This window comes from Diospyros lotus, chromosome 3 (assembly GCF_014633365.1).
Source record: "Diospyros lotus cultivar Yz01 chromosome 3, ASM1463336v1, whole genome shotgun sequence".
Lineage (NCBI taxonomy): Eukaryota > Viridiplantae > Streptophyta > Magnoliopsida > Ericales > Ebenaceae > Diospyros > Diospyros lotus.
Genome location: NC_068340.1, coordinates 37,524,737 through 37,543,378, shown reverse-complemented (window position 1 = coordinate 37,543,378; position 18,642 = coordinate 37,524,737). Strand labels below are relative to the sequence as shown.

The following is an 18,642-nucleotide window of genomic DNA, read 5'->3' as shown; positions in this document are numbered from 1 at the left end:
ACATTTTCTTCTACCTCACAATAAGAAGTTAAACTGAATATCAAAAAAATAATTATTTCCTAAAATCTATCAACTAAAAAATCCAAGAATGAATTGATGCACTTTATTTCGTTCTACCAAAACTACATTAAAATTTTCTTTTCAATTGAAATTTGATTATTCACCATGTTAAAAAGTTTACTAAAATAAAATCTTAACTTTAATAATATGAATTTAATCACTCCAACAATATCATGTTCTAACAAGATAAAGAAGAATGTAATGTCAACAAAATGGTAGTTCAAAGTCATTTTTCAATTATTTGAAAGATTGTTACTCACACAATTTGAATTTTAAATAGAGAAATGATACTATCTTAAAATAATTTATAACAATAATTTTTTTAAAAATATCATTCCTACACTGGTAGTAAACTAAATCCTCAGAAAATAAGAAAAAAATATGTTATTTTCGAGCTAATTTTAAGATTTTTTTCCTTAAAAAAAGATAAAATGGTTCGAAGAAAACCTTTACTTTAGCAAAATTAATCACTATAATTATATGGCATGAGCATAAAAGTACTTGACAAGAGATAAGAATAAATTAATACTAGAGGAAACTAAATAATTTTATTTTCTATTTTTTTTGTTTGCTTGATGATATTTTGTTTTAATAATGCCAACTTCAAAGAGAATGGTGGAGGTTCAACAAAGACAGGATGGTGTGGACCAACACTTTTGGTGAATCCAGCATCAAGTGAAAACGAGCCACGGTGGAGGGTTCTAAACTTCGTATAAATAATTCATTGTGGGCCCCTTCTATTCTTCTCACCGTCTCCCTACAAGCCAAAAGCAGTCCAAAAATCTCAGCTTTCCTCTTCGCCGTTTCTCTCTCGACACTGCTCTGCACCTCAATCATGGGTCAGTGAAGACAGGCTACAGTGAGAGTGGAGAACAGAGAGCCAAACTTGAATGTGTCAAGAACCAGTCTAACCATCTCCACTCAACACAAGGTTCTTATCATTTTTAACAATTTCTTTTCAAGATTATTTTGAAGTTTAATTGCTTTAACTCTTGATAGAAATGTGATATTTTGTGTTGATGATTTCGTTTTTGAAGATCTCTCATGGGTTTGATTCTGATTGAGTTTCTGATTATACACTTTAATGTCTCCATCAGTTTGTGAGGCAGAGGGCAGTACCAAGTCTTCTCTCCTCGTGGCCAAGTCAATTCAATATTAAAAGCCTATAATTGTCAAATATTGTAGAGTTAAATAGTGATATGGTGGTCTTTTAATTCTGGGTTTCTTCCTGATTTGTGAATTTGATGATGATAATCCCATTTATGTCAAGGCCTATTTGTTCACTACTTTTTTTATCAGGGAAGATTTTTTTTTTTTTTTTGTTTTAATGTGTGAAGATCTGTCACGTTTTATACCCTTAGTGGTCATTTTGAAACTTTTATTTACTGTGTGCCAACATCAGCAGAAAAAGAAAAGGATCCTGATATTTATTTGTTTTAAATGATAAACAATGACCCAAATCCTCAAGGGATTTAATTTTTAGTGAATTGGCGGTGATATCTTCGGGGATGCTTCCTCATTAAGATAAGTTAAGATAACAATTCCCCATTAGACAGGACACGAGAAACACTTAAAAATTCCAAAAAGAAAAAAAGAATCTGTTATCTTAATCGTGATAGATCTCCATGCTTTAAGGGACAAGTCTGCTCTAAATTGTGTTGATGTCTGTTTTTATTCACTCCAGTAACAGCAACATCAGAGCTGTTTCTCCCTGCAAGCAAGTCAATGTGGGCACCTAATGAAAAGGGTGAAAAGGATTGGAGGCTAATTCTTGGAAATTCATTGGATATTGACATATTTGTAGCCTATTGCTTGATTCATGAATTTATGTCCCCAAGTCTTTCTTTGCTTTATTAATTCTTTGTTATGTGACTGAGTGACAAATGATATTCTAGGGGACGGTGAGAAATTTTCCCAGTCTGGAAAAAAGGAATTTCTTGTTGTATTCTGTCTTAAACCATCATGACGAGGAATAATGATCGTTCTCTGAGTGCTGCCATCCCAATAGAAAATTTGAACGAGTTTTTCCCTGAATTCAGTGATCTTAATTATGAAGAGCTACTTCAACATCAGGTACCTATAAGATTTTTCTTTTGTTATCCTTTTTACTCAGTAAGGACAGATAAATATTGTTAATTGTTTTGTTGTGTGATTTTATCGTTCATTTCTACCATGAGAAGCATTCTGTCAGTAGCTCACAATTATGTTGCAGGAAAGTTTGTATGAATCTCTTCGAAACAATAGGAATAATGATAGGAGGCATGGTGCCCAAAGCACCGATTGGAGTCAGTTATCAGGACTGGAGGGTGAATCTTCTCAGCATGGAAGTTTTGGTTTGCAATTGGCTTTGGATGAAGCTATGGCTATGGCCTTGCAGTTGGAAGATGACTCTGATGATTTGGACATGTCTCAATCTACTAGTACCAGCACAGGTAAAATGAGCCACGTTACATATGAACTTTGGGTCCTGGTTACTTCTTTTCCCCAGTATCCTATCTATTGGTCATAACTGCAGTTATTCTGCTTGAAGAACACAAAATCAAACATCAAAATTTCATTTTTCAACATTTACATCAATTCATTGAACAAGTATTCATCTAATTTGGCTTCTAGCCTACAAGGTATACCAAGATTTATATACCGATCACTCATTATTATACTTTGTTTCCTTTATTTAATAATACTTCTGTTCTTTCACTCCCATCATATTGTAGCTTTGTGCATATATCATCATTAAACTCAACATATTATAAAAGTCAAACACAAGGACCTGCTGACCTCTAGGCACTATTATAATTGCCTAGTGTTACAACTCAATAATCTTACATTTCTAAGCTATTTAGATTTTATGAGAGTAGTATAGCAACTAAAATGACAATAAAACATATTTTATGGCAAGTACAAATAGGAAGAGGAAAAGAGTTTGAGAAACACAAGAATGGAACTAAAACAGAAGATGTGGAATGCAGACTGTTATAACACTACTGCTTAAACAGCAGAATTCTAAGTTCAAATTATTTTTCCTGACACCAGTTGCTGTTCATCACAATCAATCAGTTTTTGAGGACGAAAATGTAGTGGCAAGTGATTAGAATCAACTAAAAACGAGTGTACTTAGTAGGCAGCTAGAGGCTTTATGATTTTCATCACTGGGAAGACAAAGGATTTTTGGTTGTCCTAGGAACTTCTCTTTTATCTTCTTTAAGCTTGCCAAGCATCTAAACAGTAGATGGGACAATTTTGCTGATAGAAAGCCACCATGTAGATCAAAGATGTTTCACTTTTATGCCTTATCTGACTTAACCTAGTAGACTTAGTCCTTGCTCGAGAAATGTGGACTTTTTCTTCTCTATCAGATGGGTTACTCATGGTGGGATATTCTTTGCATGGGTGTTGAATTGGCTCTACAAAACAGTTGTTTCAGTAAGCATTGCAACGGGTGACAATAGAAAACGTTATACAAAAAAGCACTTTGTTGCTTGGGTCATGAGACCATCAACTTTTCAGTAGCCAATCATTGCATTCTTGTCATTCAATCTTGTTGGGCTATATTGGCATGGACTGTTGGAGAAAGAATCAGTAATTTGCCCACATGCATCTAGATTTCCTTAACCCAATGGAAGCTGGCGCCAGGACCAGTGAACAACCCCTTCATGGTGGAAATAGCTCTTTATCATATGTCAATATTCAGTTTTTTAACCTTCTAGAAGCAACCTTATTTTTGGTTGTCATGCCTAATGATGTAGCATGGCCTCTTACTGTGAATGATCTCTTCTTATATCCTTCAGGCTTTAATTTTGGACATACACTTCTTGATATTACATGTGATAATTTTGTCAATCCTAAAAATCTGGAGCAATGTCTGATGAGACATATTTCATAGAAAGCTTGAAATACCTGCAACATGTGCAACAGCTCAGTATTTTATTGAGCATCCAGGCTTTGTAAACATCCCTTAACTAAGGAGGATAAATCAGTGCTGTTGTGGACTAGTTTCTAATGCATTTCAAGGTGCTCCCCGATATTGTCATGACCCCAAGGGCATTAGTTGTAATTGTTTCTTGTTTGTATTTCCCTTAGTTTGTAGTTACTTGAGTTGGTTAGTGTGTTAGTTAATTAGTTGGTTAGTGTGTTAGTTAATTAGTGCAGAAATCCTCTTTTTGGGAGAATAATATGCTGTGTTTATTCCCTTGGGAATGCCACAAATATATACACAATGGATCCTAAGAATTCTCCTAGATTTTAGAGATTAGATTCCTACTTTGTAGGATTAGATTACAACAACCTTAAATATAAACAAATCTAATAAAAAATAACTAAGAAAGATAAGATGTAACAACAATATAAATTAAGGAGGATAAATCAACAGATAACGAGCTCGCAGCTCGGCCATTAGCTTGGCAACTTGGCCCTCTATCAGCTCGACCATTAGCTCAGTAGCTCGGCCTTCCATCAGCTTCTGATCTACACTCCCCCTTAAGCTGGGCTGAATATATTATTCAAGACAAGCTTGGTACTTAGCTTATGAAATACTCTTCTTTGTAATGACTTAGTTAGAATATCTATGACCTGACTGTTTGTAGGAAGTGTAGCTTAGCTGAAAAATTCCTTCTTTTAATTTCTCTTTGATGAAGTGCCTGTCAATTTCTACATGTTTTGTCTGATCATAGTGGATAAGATTTTTGATAATATTGATAGTCGATTGGTTGTCACATAATACTAGTATTGGTTGTGCCATAGTCACCTGTAACTCTTGTAGCAACCTTTTTAGCCACATACCCTCACAGAACCCATAAGCCATAACTCTAAACTTAGCTTCTGTGCTACTCTAGAAACCATTGATTGCTTCTTACTATGCCAAGTAACTAAATTTTCCCAAACAAATAAGCAATATCCTGAGGTTGACCTTCTATCAAAAATTGAACCTACCCAATCAGCATCATTGTAGATTTTCACCTCTTTGTTCGCTATTTTCCTAAACATCAGCCCTTTATCTGGAGTCAACTTTAGATATCGCAAAATCCGATATACAGCCTCTAGGTGTCTTTCTCTAGGATCATTCATGAATTGGCTTACCACACTTACAAGAAAATCTATATCTGATCTAGTATGTGACAAGTATATAAGTTTTCTCACCAATCTTTAATATCTCCCTTTATCCATTGGAGCACTTTCTTTGCCAACATCCAGTTTTGAAGTGGTTTCTATTGGTGTATCAACTGGTTTGCATCCCAATATACCTGTTTCAGTAAGAAGATCTAGGGTATTGTTAAAATGTTGTTTAGAGTATAGGTTAATAAAATCAGTTATAGTAGTGTATTTGAAGGCCATTGAAGATTTTAGATAGAAGTTGTAACCCAAACTGTAATTAGTGATAGTTGGGAGGGTTAAATTGTAAATATTTTAAAGTCTTCATCGGGATATCTGCCCACTATTATAAATAGAGGGTAAAGGGTAGCAATTGATGCAGAGTGTTCTAATTTTCTGTTTCTGTCAAGTGCTTTGTGTATTCTCTGAGAGAAAGGCTATGTGATTAGAATAGAGCTTTGTAATCTTGGAGAGAATAATGTGGGTGTGCTTGGCCAAGGAAACACTGTTGTTCTGATCGGTTTCTGAATAAATCAAGACTGCTCTTGGGGTGTTTGAAGGTTGGATGTAGGGTTGCTTTAAGCAATCCGAACCAGGATATATCTTGCGCCTATTGTTTGGTTTGTGGTTTGATTGTTTTCTGGTTTTCATTCATTTAAATTCTGTTCTTGTTTTCTATTTATTGTTTATGTTGGTTGGATTGATTTCGGGTGAGGAGTTGAGAGAATTGGCATTAGGAAACATTGATTGAGGTGTCAAAAGAGCTCCTAATCGTAACAGGTATATTTTCGTTGAGAAACTGAAATTCTTCTTTGGACTTTGCTACTTCCATGCCTAGGAAGTATCTTAGGCCTCCTAGATCTTTGATTTTAAATTCTCTTGCTAGAACTTCTTTAAGATCCTTGATTTCAGAAATATTATCTCCCATAACAATTATATCATCAACGTACACAATAAGAATGGATATTTTACCTTCCAAAGAATGCTTGATGAATAATGTATGGTCTGCCTGACATTGGTTATATCCATACTTCTTGATTGCCTTTGTAAATTTCTCGAACCAACCTCTAGGAGACTATTTGAGCCCATAAAGAGATCTCCTTAGTTTGCATACCTTGTTTCTTGTGAGGTTAGTTTTAAATCCGTGAGGAATATCCATATATATTTCTTCGTTCGAGGTCTCCATTTAGAAAAACATTCTTCACTTCTAATTGGTAAAGTGGTCAATCCAGGTATACAGCTAGGGATAACAAGACTCTGATAGTATTCAATTTTGCCACTGGATCAAAAGTTTCTTGGTAATCTATACCATAAGATTGAGTGAACCCTTTTGCAACTAGGCAGGCCTTAAATCTGTCAATTCTTCCATCTTCTTTGTATTTGATTGTAAATACCCATTTGCAGTCCACATGATGTTTTCTAGGGGGTAATTTTGTAATCTCCCAAGTCCCATTCTTTTTTAAGGGCCTTCATTTCCTCTAGAATCGCCTCCTTCCACTTAGGATGTTGAAATGACTCCATAATAGTTCTAGGAACCTGCACCTTACTGATATTTGATACAAATGTTTTGAAATTAGGCGAGGGACCTTTGTAAGAAATGTAATTGTGAATGGGATATTGAGTGCATGATCGTACTCCCTTTCTCAATGCTATAGGCCAATGTAAATCTTCATCCATAGCTGAAATTTCAGAATTCTCACCAGTAGTCATGGTATTCTCCTTCTATAACAATTCCGGATCCGAGTTCGGATCAGACTCTTTATCAATCCTAGGACATGCCGGTTCCTCACTTTCTTTTTGTTTAGACTTTTTCTAGAGTAAACTTGAAGTTCATGAGCATAAGAAGGATTATGACCAATAAGAGGTGAACTGGAAGAAGACTAATCTACTTCTGACTCCTCAGATTGAAGGTTGGGAGGAGAAGACAGATTTGTAGGGTTTGCAGGTGGTTGAATTTCAGGCTGCTGATTTTCAAGCTGCTGTTGGTATTCCCAAAATTGATATTCTTGAGGATTGTTTGGTGTATTCTCCCCCCGTGAATATCAGATTTGGGATAATAGGGCTGGTCTTCAAAAAAGGTTACATCCATTGAGGTGAAGAATCTCTTAAGACTTGAAGAGTAACATTTGTAACCTCTTTGGTGGGGAGAGTAGCTAAGAAATATACATTTGATGGACTTTGGCTCAAGTTTGCTCCGAAATTGAGGGTGAATGTGAACAAAAGAGGTGCATCCAAAAATCTCGAGAGGAAGTTGAGAAAAAACCCGGGTGTGGGGAAAAGAAGCAAGGAGAAGCTGACTTGGAGCCTCGAACATGCCTCAACACTGCTGGAACAGAGTAGCAATTGCTAGAATTTACTTCAGTTTTTGAATTAGTCCTTTTAAGAACGTAGAGCCCCGAACATGTCTTAGCATTGCCAATCATCTTCTCCGAAGTCCGATCCTGAAATTCACACACATCTTTTGAGAATTTTGCAACACAATCCATATCAATAGTGAGTTTACTAATAGATAAGAGGTTGTAGTCTAGGTTAGGCACAAAAAGTACAGCATGTAGCGTAAAACTGGTGGACAACACAACCGATCCAATACCTGCCACCTTTGATAATGAGCTATCGGCAATCCTTACCTTCTAATCTTTGTCACATGGCTGAAAATTGGTTAACAGTGCACTATTTCCAGTCATGTGGTCAGAAGCTCTGAGTCAACAATCCATAGAGTAGATAGCTTACTTTTAGCGGTAAAAACATGTGGAGGGTTATCTTTGTGGGCTATAGAACCTGCTGCTATTGTAGAGGCCTAAAAATGTGTTTTACCAAAAGTATTATGCAACCACTCCATCTGTTCTTTGTTGAATAAGCTCAGATTTAAGGCAGTAGCAGTGTCTTCGATGGCTGTTAGGTTACCCCTACTTCACCTTTCACGTGCTGGTTTCCAATCTAAAGGCTTGCCATGGATATCCCAGCATGTATCCTTTGTGTGACCGGTCTTGTGACAATGGTCACACCAATGACGACTCTTCTTTTGCTTGATATTTGTTGGGTTGCCTCCTCAGGTAAATAGGGCAGAGTGTTCCAGGCTTGGATTTGAAGGCTTTAACATCAGTTTCAGCCTACTTTCTTCTCTATGAACCTCAGCAAACGCCTCCCTGATACTTGGTAGAGGTTTTGTGCCAAGAATCCTGCCATCTAGATTTTTATTTAAACCAGCCAAGAACTTATACAGCCGCTTCTTCTTCACTATTTTCTTGTATTGTGATGAATCTTCGGTGCACTTCCATTGAATAGTGTCACACTTATCCAATTGAAGTCAAAACCTATTCAAGGAATTGAAGTATTGAGTGACTTGAGACTCACCTTGCCTTAGATCATCGAGAATACTCTTTATCTCAAACAACTTGGAGGTATTCTCAATATGGGAGTAGGCTTCCCTAGCAGCCTCTCAAATTTCTTGTGTTGTGTCATATAACAAGAAATTTTCACCTATCTCATTGTTCATTGAATTGATCAGCCAAGACATCACCATGTTGTTCTCGGCCTTCCAGATCTGGTGCTATGATTCCTCCTCCTTTAGTTTGCTGGCAGCTTCGGTTAGATAATCATCTTTTCCTTTTTCACATATAAACATAATCATCGATTGTGACCATTGAATGTAGTTTTGGCCATTCAGTTTATGATCAGTGATAGTAAATGGACTGCTGTTATCCGTGTTTACAGAATTGGTGGTTTGGAAAGGAATAATCTCGGATGACTGGCTGCTTTTGCCGGCCATGATGTAAGTTGATTAGGTCTGGCGGCTATAAAATCGATGGATTAGTGAGACGACGGATAAAGGCTAGGGTTAACAAAGAGAAGAGAGAAAAGAATTATGCTCTGATACCATGCATAAATCGTCTTTTGGGGAGAATAATACGCTATGTTTATTCCCTTGGGAATGCCACAAATATATACACAATGGATCCTAAGAATTCTCCTAGATTTTAGAGATTAGATTCCTACTTTATAGGACTAGATTACAACAACCTTAAATATAAACAAATCTAATAAAAAATAACTAAGAAAGATAAGATGTAACAACAATATAAATCAAGATAAATCACGGAGGATAAATCAACAGATAACAAGCTCAGCAACTTGGCCCTCTATCAGCTCGGCCATTAACTTGGCAGCTCGGCCTTCCATCAGCTTCCGATCTACAATTAGTTGGTTACTTGAGTGGGTTAGTGTGTTAGTTAATTAGTTGGTTAATAACTGAATGGTTGTAAACAACTTATAAATAGGTTGTAGGTTAGAGAAGAAGGGGTTGGATGAATTGAATGAACATTCTGTTTTTCACTCTCTTTTCTCTCTCTCTCTTTGTCCCAACCATTCCCTTCTCTTCTCAATTTCCCCCTCTTTTTGTTCTGTTTCCTTCCTCTATTCTGTCCTTTCCTTTTCAATTTCTTCCAAAATCCCATTCTAAACCCTAGTAAATCCTAGGGTTGTGACAGATATCTCAATTTTAATCTAGCATTCATTTTGAGAGTGAATCTTGGTAGCAACAGTAAGGTTGCTTTTTTGTGACTGAAAGGTCAGGGATTATGTAAACCACCTTTTTGCAAACTAAAAGTAAGATTGCGTACAAAAATGACCTTCCCTGACCCCTGCCAAGTGGGAGCCTTTTTTTCCCTGCGGATGCCCTCTTCATTCATTTTCTTCACCATCCGCATAGAAATTCAAAATATTATATAATATGCAGGAATAATTCCAAACACTATTTGTGTTAATGGTACAACATTTTGTCAATTGTTTGATGAACTCATGGAGAAGTTATTTGGTGTTATGAACTGGTGTCTGAAAACTATATGAAGTTTTGGAACTATAGTCAACTAACAAAGTAATTCCCAACAGGTTTAGTTGTACAACCATTGAAGATTTGTTTTTGTTAACTTGATCGCTTCCACTACAGGATAAGCATGAAATTTAGTTTAATGGTTTCCCTTCCATCAAAGAACCTGTCTAGCATAAGAAGATAGTAACTAACTAGTAAGGGCTTCCAATTTCTTAGAGTCGCCTGTTATGCTCATATAGCTTTTATAGCATTAAGTTGTAGTATTGTATTGGATCCAAATATTATAATCAAATTAGCCATAAAAGATGGCTCAAAGCTAGTCATGGACCATATCTGAGGACAGACAAATCTTCCTTGAAGGTAATTAACAGGATTTACTATTAAAGTGACATTCGCGGTAGCAAATTAATAATTTAATAAGGCATATGGCCCATACTTCTGCAAACTAAAAGAAGTATAGAACAACTTGTTTGAGGATGTGTTAAATCTATGTATCATGCATATAGCAAAGAATATGGTTAAGGGTGTGTTTGGCCATGAGGTGGTGAAGGAGAAAAGATTTTTTTTAAAATAATAACAAAAGCACTCTTATGCATTTTTTTGTAGTGTTTGGCCACAACTAAAAACTGCTTTTAAAATTATTATTTAACAAAATTAGTCTCCATAGACATTTAAAATTATTACAATTGCCTTTCCCATTTAACCCCTGTTTCAACCCCTTCTCCTTTTCAAGACCGAATACTTCATCTCAAACGAAGAGCAAGAAGTCACTACAGCCATTGACACAGGCAGTAATGGTCGGTCGCTGTCATTGGTCTCTGGCAACAGTGACTTCTCTTACCCTTTCATCCACCATTCCCTTTCCTTGGGAAAACACTATGATGAAATGCTCTAGCAAATTACTTTAGATTTTATATCAATCTTCTATGGCTTTGTGCATCAGCACTAGGGGGCAGGGTTTTGCTTGGATTAATCATTTGATGGGATGTTTTGAGCCATGGCTTTCATCCTTATCTTTATATGTATTTGGCTGCCATCGATCTTCGTCACTCTTTCGCTGCAGTTTGGTGGAGTTCAATCATGGATCTAATTCCGTTTTAATTTTTGCAAGATCTGACGAGCCATAATTTTCTTCGGCCAAAAAAGTATTCTGGGTTGTGATTAATATTGGGTCTTTAGAAAATCCCTTCTTGTCAAGCTACAAGTCAATACGGTCTGTGCTGATGATTTGCGATTGAGTGCAGGAACAGTGAGTCTAGAACTACATTCCTCACTGAGGTGGTGAACGGTGATACACCATTGCCGCCACCTGGTGACCGTGCCGATGATTTATGCTATGCAGTTCTGTTTAGATTAAAATATTATTTATATTTTAATAATTTAAATAATAATTTTATTGCAAAAATGTTGACAGCACTTTTATATACAAACAGTACTAACTATAAAAACACTTCTGTTGATGCCCTTTTTGGTAATTTGATTGTCAAAAGCACTTTTTTTTTTAATTTCATATAACAACATTAAAGGCGTCTCTATCCGGCCAAATGCTAAACTACTTTTTAAAAGTGATTCCTGTAAAAACTTTTTCTACAAAGCTGATTCTCACAACAGCAGAAATTTCACAGCAATTCCAAACGGGCCCTAAATTTACTGCTGTTCAGTCTCAGTATGGACTCCCAAAGTTTAATCTACAATGCTTTTTATTTAGTAAGGTGAAATTTATGTGCAATATAGCTTTTTAAGTGCAGTAATCATAGTGATAATAAACCCATTTCTTGCATTTGCAGTGGAGAATAGAGAACCTGGTTCCAGAGGAACCCCTGTCATGGTAACTTAACATCCTGTCAACACTTTTCCAGACTTCTGTGGCATCACAAGGTTATAATTCTTTTCTTAAATGCAGCGTGTGGCTGTGATGGAAGATCCTATTGATCCAGATAATATGACTTATGAGGCAAGTGTAAAGATGTGCAGTTTCAGTTTCTATTTTGTAGCTTAAATTTTATTTCCAATTATCTTGGTTTATAGCAAATGGCTTATTAAGTTGTTTTCATGATTGTACATTTTGATATGTATCAGCTTGACTTTTCTGAATATTCCCTTTTTTAGCAACTGCAAGAATTGGGGGAATCCATTGGTTCTGAGACGAAAGGATTGTCTGAAGACCTCATCTCCAGATTACCAAATTTCAAGTACAAAACAAGCATATTGTCAAAGAAAAAGGAAAAGCAAGAGTAAGATCCATTTTTAGTTTTGACTTTTCTACTACTGAAATACTATTATGCATACATGTGATTGATGGGCAAACGGACACTGGGTGGTAGAGGGAGACTAAATCACACATTTGCATACACCTGCCAGTTCATATGGCATTGCATTCACTCTATATCAGTTCAAACATGTTGTTGTATTTTTACTCATGGTTATAAGCATAAAGCACCATTTTGTGGTGATTGATACCTGCTGTTCTGGTCAACAATCTGATCTTTCATTTCTAGAGTGCCTATTCTTCAATATTAGGTTATTGGTACTTTGATTGCTGTAAAAATGCTATATGACTTCATCTTTTGCGAAGAAGAGAAAATACTTTTAGTAGTCCCTAGTGCTGGCAGTAGAGAAATACTTTTGACTTTCTTTTGTGAACCCACAACTTCAGCAATAATGGACCACTGGTTTCTACTAACTCACCATTTGAGTGAATCTAGTGAATTATTGCAGTCACTTGATGTAAGAAGAAGGTGATTCAACATCTGTAATTTGACCATGGAGCTCAATAAGACATCTATTTTAAATGTGCCCTTTCATTTGTAACACCTATAGAGCTGAAAACATTGCCTGAACTTCTATTTTCTGTTTTTTGTTCTTTTCTTTTTTCCTTCTTCTGATATTAGTCTCCAGTTTGATAATATTATTATTCTTCATCCATCATCTTAAAAAGAGTATTATCATGAAGTTTTTTTTCCTAGGCAAAGTAATGTAATTTCAAAAAAGGACTGTTGCACATTTGGTGTTGCATTATCTACTACCTTTGCAATCTTTTTCTTGATTATTATTTTGACATATCTGTATTTAGGTGTGTAATATGTTACAAGATATACAAAAATGGGGACAAATTGACTGCTTTGCCTTGTGCCCATCAGTATCATTTAAAATGTGTTACTCCTTGGCTGCGGCTCAACAAAGTAAGTTATTTTGCCTTCATAGTAATTCTTGTTCTAATCATCAATACAGTTCTCTACCCTAGATATGATCTTTGTCAACAGTTTGTGATTCGTTTACGGTGCTTAACCCTTGGGCAAATAGTATGCGCTATACTCCTCCCCATCTCCCTTCCTACCTCTAAGTCTATTTGTTTATAGTTCCACTCGTATATGCCACTAATTACATTTTGTAGTTGTATTGATACTCCAGAAGTTTTTGTAATTGTATGTAGAGAGAAAATCTAATTCATTTTCTCTGTTCAAACATCCAAGGCACTCAAGCTTTCAATCTCTTGGGTTGTTAACATGGCATATAACAACTCAATTTATTTGGTAAGATGTGAGTCTAAGAATGTTATATTTACATGCTGGCAACAAATGTCCAGAACACCTGATGTTAGTAGGAAAGAAAGTGCTTTAATGCCCATTCACAATCAGCCTAGGGCAAGATTAATGCAGCCATCATGTCCACCACACATGTTGGCCTTTGAGGATAAAAGATGATGTTGACTTGTACTGAAGGTCAAATAACCTGGAATCTGGGGTAAAGTACGTTTTAGGTTCATGCCCAACCTATCGGGCCACCACTAATGTTTCTCCATGTAGGCATTTATATTTATGTATAGAGGTTTAACAAATACTTACGTGAAATGGAGCGGGTTTATTTCTCAATTTTATATTTTTTTCTTGAAGCTCCTTTTAGTCATTTAGTCTGATGAATCTCTGGAGCAGGTTTCTTTAGTGGCAAAGAAGCGGAAAACTCGTGATGTTTTGTGATTAGGGTTTGTTGTCTCAACTGTCAAATTTTCATCAGTAGGGAGCCTAAAATGTTTTAGAGTTGTTAATTTCTTACGAGACTAATCTTGTTCGTGTTGAAATATACGTAAAGATTGCTATCTTGGGAGAACTGTTAGTTCTGCTTATCCATCATATGAATGATTCGCTCTGTCTCTTGGTCTCAGCACTGCCCGATTTGCCAGGTGGAGGTTTCTGCAGATTTAACCGAGTAAGCTGGTTGTCTATCTTAACATGTCAAGAGTTGTTGGTGCTACTAGAGGACTGAACTGTTTACTTGTAAAAAGCTTGCTTATTACCAGAAAAGGTGTACACAAATTTGTCAAATCTATTTTGAGCAATTTGAAAGGGCACAATTTGACTGTTTATTTCATGCTAATGCTGGGGTTTGCTATTTTGGTTTCTTCTTTTGAATTTTATGGTTCCCATTCCTCATTTGCGGGTATCAATGAAATTATCAGATTCAATCAGCATGAGGGTTTACATCCTACAAACTAATAGCAATATATGCTATTCATCATTATTTGTGGCATTTCTTCCGAACATTTGTTTGTTCTCGTCCACTGCAATTGCATAACTCATAGCTCGCATGCACTTCTGGGTTTGCATTCCAGGTTGGACTAATGCTTTTGTGTTGTGTTTGAAATTAGCAATACAACAACATTATGACACACGAGGAACTATAACTCAATGTCATACTTTACTACAAGTCCGAATCTATCGACTAAAGTGGAGTGCTAATTTATTTCTCTCTCTCTCTCTCTCCTCTCTATTTTGCCCCTACACCAACAATCATACTTACTATTGGTGCAGAGACAAAATGGTAAAAAAAAGTCAAATCAAACTCACCTTGACAATTTGATTGGAACAACATATTATTGTTGAATTCGTGATTGACATATTATTGTTGAATTCGTAATCAAGCACATGGGTAAGATCAATATAATCTCAAATGTCATGTATAAAATCTAACATGTCAACTTAAAGTCTGGTGGGGTTGCCTTGCCTTCTCTTTTTAAGTTGATGATGTCTTTAAAGTTTCATCTTATTGCTTTTTCGGGCCAAAAAAATTCAGTTTCTCCCGTGTCTTATTTTAATCACAAAAAGAAAGGAGAAGAATCAATTCTTCTGGCAACAACTTCAATTTTAACTGAAATCCGCAGCCGCAATTTTCCTAAGATGGTTGATGGGAAGGAGGAACCATTATCATTACTAACTCACTTCCCGAGGGATTAAGGTTCATGATTTATCTGCTGACTGTATGATGAGGTGTCAAGGGGAGGCTTATCTGCTGACTAGGTGCCACGTTTCGAGGCCTTGCTGGAAGCAATTATTATAAATTTCAATGTGAATCTGGGTTACGGTTGCATTCTCAGTTGTGGGATGGCTAATTAATTAAAGAAAATGGAGCATTTGTTGGCTGCGGAAGGAACAGAGAGAGAGAGAGAGAGCCACAAAGGGTCCACTGCCTTCCATCAATTTGTTTTGTCTGTTTGGATAAGAATTAAGACCAACCACTTCCATTCCATTTTATTTGACTAAACAGAAAAAATTAATAATAATTCAAAGAACACAATCAATCTATGTAATAATATATCATCGTTTCATATAAAACTTTTACTTATATGTAATTGAGCATGAATTATATGGGCTTGTTTTATCAAAAAATAAAAAAAAAAACACAGTAGTTTATAATGTAAAAACATATTATGGCGTCACGTTCCACGTAAAGATTGCTTCTCTCTCTCTCTCTCTCTCTCTCTCTCTCTCTCTCTCTCTGTATAAGTATAAGAAGAAACAGAGATGGCAAATATTCGTCCATCTTCAACCTCTTCTCCCATAGGCATAGCCCTCTCTTGTTTGCTCTCTTTTCCCAGTATATGGGGGGTGGCTTCTCTTCTGGTTTCACCCCAAATCTTAACCATATTCCATCGAAGCTTTCGCCTGGCCTTGCAGACATACCCGAGAGCTGCGTGGCTCTGCTTCTGAGCCATCTGGACCCTCCTCAGATCTGCAAACTGGCTAGCCTCAACCGGGTCTTCCGCCGAGCTTCGCTGGCTGACTTCGTTTGGGAATCAAAGTTACCAGAGAACTATCCAACGCTTGTCCATAAGCTGTTTGATCAAAGTTCTCAGTCTTTGGCCAAGAAAGACATCTATGCCAGATTGTGCCGCCCCACTCGCTTTGACGGAGGTTCTAAGGTGATTTTCTATATAAAATTTTCTTTCCTTGGTTACATATACATGCGGATGTTTATATATATATATGTGTGTGTGTGTGTGTATTAATTTGTTCAGTGTGTCAATAATTAATTGGCGTTTTAATGTTGACTAAATTCGTTGCTGAATTTTGTGTCCCTATGCTTTGGGTTAGTAGTTGATGGATCAAATTTTGACAGGAAGTGTGGATGGAGAAGGGCAGTGGAGGGATTTGCATTGCAATTTCATGGAAGGGAATGAAAATAACTGGCATAAATGATCGGAGATACTGGACTCATATCCCATCTGATGAATCCAGGTTTGAAATCCGACCATCAAAATTCATTTTGTTTCCTTTTAATGGAATATATATGGGGCAATCAGATATCGAAACTCTTCATTTTGTTCTCTAATTATTATTTTTTTTGGCTTTGAGCTTCATTTATCAATTCATCCATTTATTCTCTGTTTTTTTTTTATTTTTTTTTTAAATCTTTGTTGTCTGGTGGAAGAGGGAACTTTATTCCAAGACTACATTTCACGCACTGGAATGGAATCTTCTAACATTTCTAAATGGACAATGACACGTTTGTTGTATTTCTATATTATTATATAAGAATGATAATGCTATTATTATTATTATTATTATTATTTTAACATCCAAGGTAAAACCCATTTAGGTGAAGACAACTTTCTTGTTCTTCCTTTATTTCTTCATTTTATCTTTTTTTTTTTATACTTACTTCCATTATTGAAGTATTAAAGATGAGGTCATATATATAAATAAATAATTGATAGGAGAATATTCATGTAACCCATCCCATGCAATATAACTAAAGCGTGATATGTTGTCGTTGTGATTTAAGTCCATCAAAACAAGAACCATCCGTCCATTGATCAAACAAGAACCATCATCTTCTGGCTATTATATCTTTGAACTGATCTGAGATTTTCCTATCTTTTTCATGTGCAGATTCCACAAAATTGCATACCTGCAACAGATATGGTGGTTGGAAGTAGAAGGTAACATAGAATTCGAATTTCCCAAAGGAACCTATAGCGTTTTCTTCCGGCTGCACCTCGGTAGAGCCACCAGAAAACTTGGCCGGGCGGTCTGCAACCTGGACCAGGTCCATGGCTGGAACGTGAAGCCGGTTCGGTTCCAGTTTTCGACGTCAAACGACCAGCAGGCCGTTTCCCAGTACTATTTAAGCGAGCCAGGGAAATGGGTGGATTTCCATGTCGGAGATTTTGTTGCCGAGAGCTGCAATTCACCATTGAAGATCAAATTCTCAATGACACAGATCGATTGCACGCACCAAAAAGGTGGCCTGTGTTTAGACTCTCTGCTGATAATGCCGCGTAAAGAAGGTTAAGGCAGTTATACGGTGTTTGCAGTTAACCTCTTTGCTTGTAGCGAGTTATGAAAATGGGTCAAATCTCGACGAGACAAAGCTCCATACAGATAGATTTTTTTTTTTTTTTTTCAATTTATATGTTTATATGAAGTGCATATTTTTGGGATGAAGGCGCATATTTTTGAACTATTGGTATATCGCGTGAGTAATGAATTTATTGATTGCACGTTCAAAAAATTTGAATAATTTAGGAAGAATTGGAATTGATTGATATATTTCTCGAAACAAACGAAAATGAAACGAAAGATAAAAGATAAATCATGGATCAACTAAGCCTTCTCGACGATTTGCTTAAAAATAAGAAAGAGGAATTTCATGTAAATATCATGAAATAAGATTTAATCCTATTCACGAAGATTTCGTAAATATTTCATTCTAAAAATAGAAAGTTTGAACTAATTGAGATTTTTTTTTAAAATTAGACGCAATTACTAATTCATGATCTGACATGTACCGAATAAAGTTTTGTTAAGTTTTTATTACTTTTAGAGGGTTAGGTTAAAAATTTACATTTTCATATTTGATATAACTTTTTTAAAAAAGAATTCTGAAAAAATAATATTCCTTAAAATTTATTTTTAATCAACTTTTCTACAAAAAAAAAAAAAATTCAATCGAAATTGGGAATAATTTTTAACGTTCCCATGAATTTGGAAAATTTTTTAACAAATAAAAAGTTTAAAACACCTCTCATCCTCTTAGAACTCCATAACTCTTTCACGATTATTTTTGTTATAATTTTTTTCTTACAAACATACATATTCATATAAATATATATAGTATGTATATATATATACACATATATATAATGTGTAAAAAATAACTCCCTAAAAGATCGCGAGTCTCAATATTTTATATACTATAAAAAAATTATTATTTTTAAATAAAAAATCAAATGAGAATAATTTAAAAAATATATATAAATTTCTAAAAATATTACATTTAAATCAAATATAACCATATAAATCAAACATAACCATATAAAGGTTTGTTTGATAGCATGGAAATGAAATTCAATTCCTTGAATGTAACCTTTTTTATGCTATCAAACACAC

At 35.6% G+C, this 18,642-nt stretch overlaps 2 protein-coding genes across 3 annotated transcripts; both read left to right on the top strand.

The window, feature by feature from the left end:
- Positions 1-791: 791 nt before the first annotated feature.
- LOC127797222 (E3 ubiquitin ligase BIG BROTHER-related-like) lies at positions 792-14,339 on the top strand. 2 transcript variants are annotated; one of them, XM_052329910.1, is made up of 8 exons: positions 796-991; positions 1,956-2,133; positions 2,273-2,492; positions 11,764-11,804; positions 11,880-11,930; positions 12,086-12,210; positions 13,050-13,158; positions 14,139-14,339. In XM_052329910.1, exons 2-8 carry the CDS (start codon positions 2,023-2,025, stop codon positions 14,184-14,186), a joined length of 705 nt encoding a protein of 234 aa, XP_052185870.1. In that variant the 5' UTR covers positions 796-991; positions 1,956-2,022; the 3' UTR covers positions 14,187-14,339. The 2 variants fall into 2 exon arrangements, with proteins under 2 accessions (XP_052185871.1, XP_052185870.1); XM_052329911.1 differs by lacking the exon at positions 13,050-13,158 and having other exon boundaries at positions 792-991.
- A 1,433-nt stretch (positions 14,340-15,772) lies between these two features.
- Positions 15,773-17,759, top strand: LOC127797691 (F-box protein PP2-A13-like). Its single transcript, XM_052330797.1, has 3 exons — positions 15,773-16,172; positions 16,370-16,488; positions 17,143-17,759. The coding sequence occupies exons 1-3, from the start codon at positions 15,852-15,854 to the stop codon at positions 17,543-17,545; spliced, it is 843 nt and encodes a 280-aa protein (XP_052186757.1). The 5' UTR covers positions 15,773-15,851; the 3' UTR covers positions 17,546-17,759.
- Positions 17,760-18,642: the final 883 nt, after the last annotated feature.

Excerpts from the sequence above, each read along its gene's own strand:
- LOC127797222 (XM_052329910.1), top strand. The coding sequence starts at position 2,023 with ATGACGAGGAATAATGATCGTTCTCTGAGTGCTGCCATCCCAATAGAA. Across the intron at positions 2,134-2,272 it reads AAGAGCTACTTCAACATCAG|GAAAGTTTGTATGAATCTCT; the intron begins GTACCTATAAGA and ends ATTATGTTGCAG. Across the intron at positions 11,805-11,879 it reads CCAGAGGAACCCCTGTCATG|CGTGTGGCTGTGATGGAAGA; the intron begins GTAACTTAACAT and ends TCTTAAATGCAG.
- LOC127797691 (XM_052330797.1), top strand. The coding sequence starts at position 15,852 with ATGGGGGGTGGCTTCTCTTCTGGTTTCACCCCAAATCTTAACCATATT. Across the intron at positions 16,173-16,369 it reads GCTTTGACGGAGGTTCTAAG|GAAGTGTGGATGGAGAAGGG; the intron begins GTGATTTTCTAT and ends AAATTTTGACAG. Across the intron at positions 16,489-17,142 it reads ATCCCATCTGATGAATCCAG|ATTCCACAAAATTGCATACC; the intron begins GTTTGAAATCCG and ends TTTCATGTGCAG.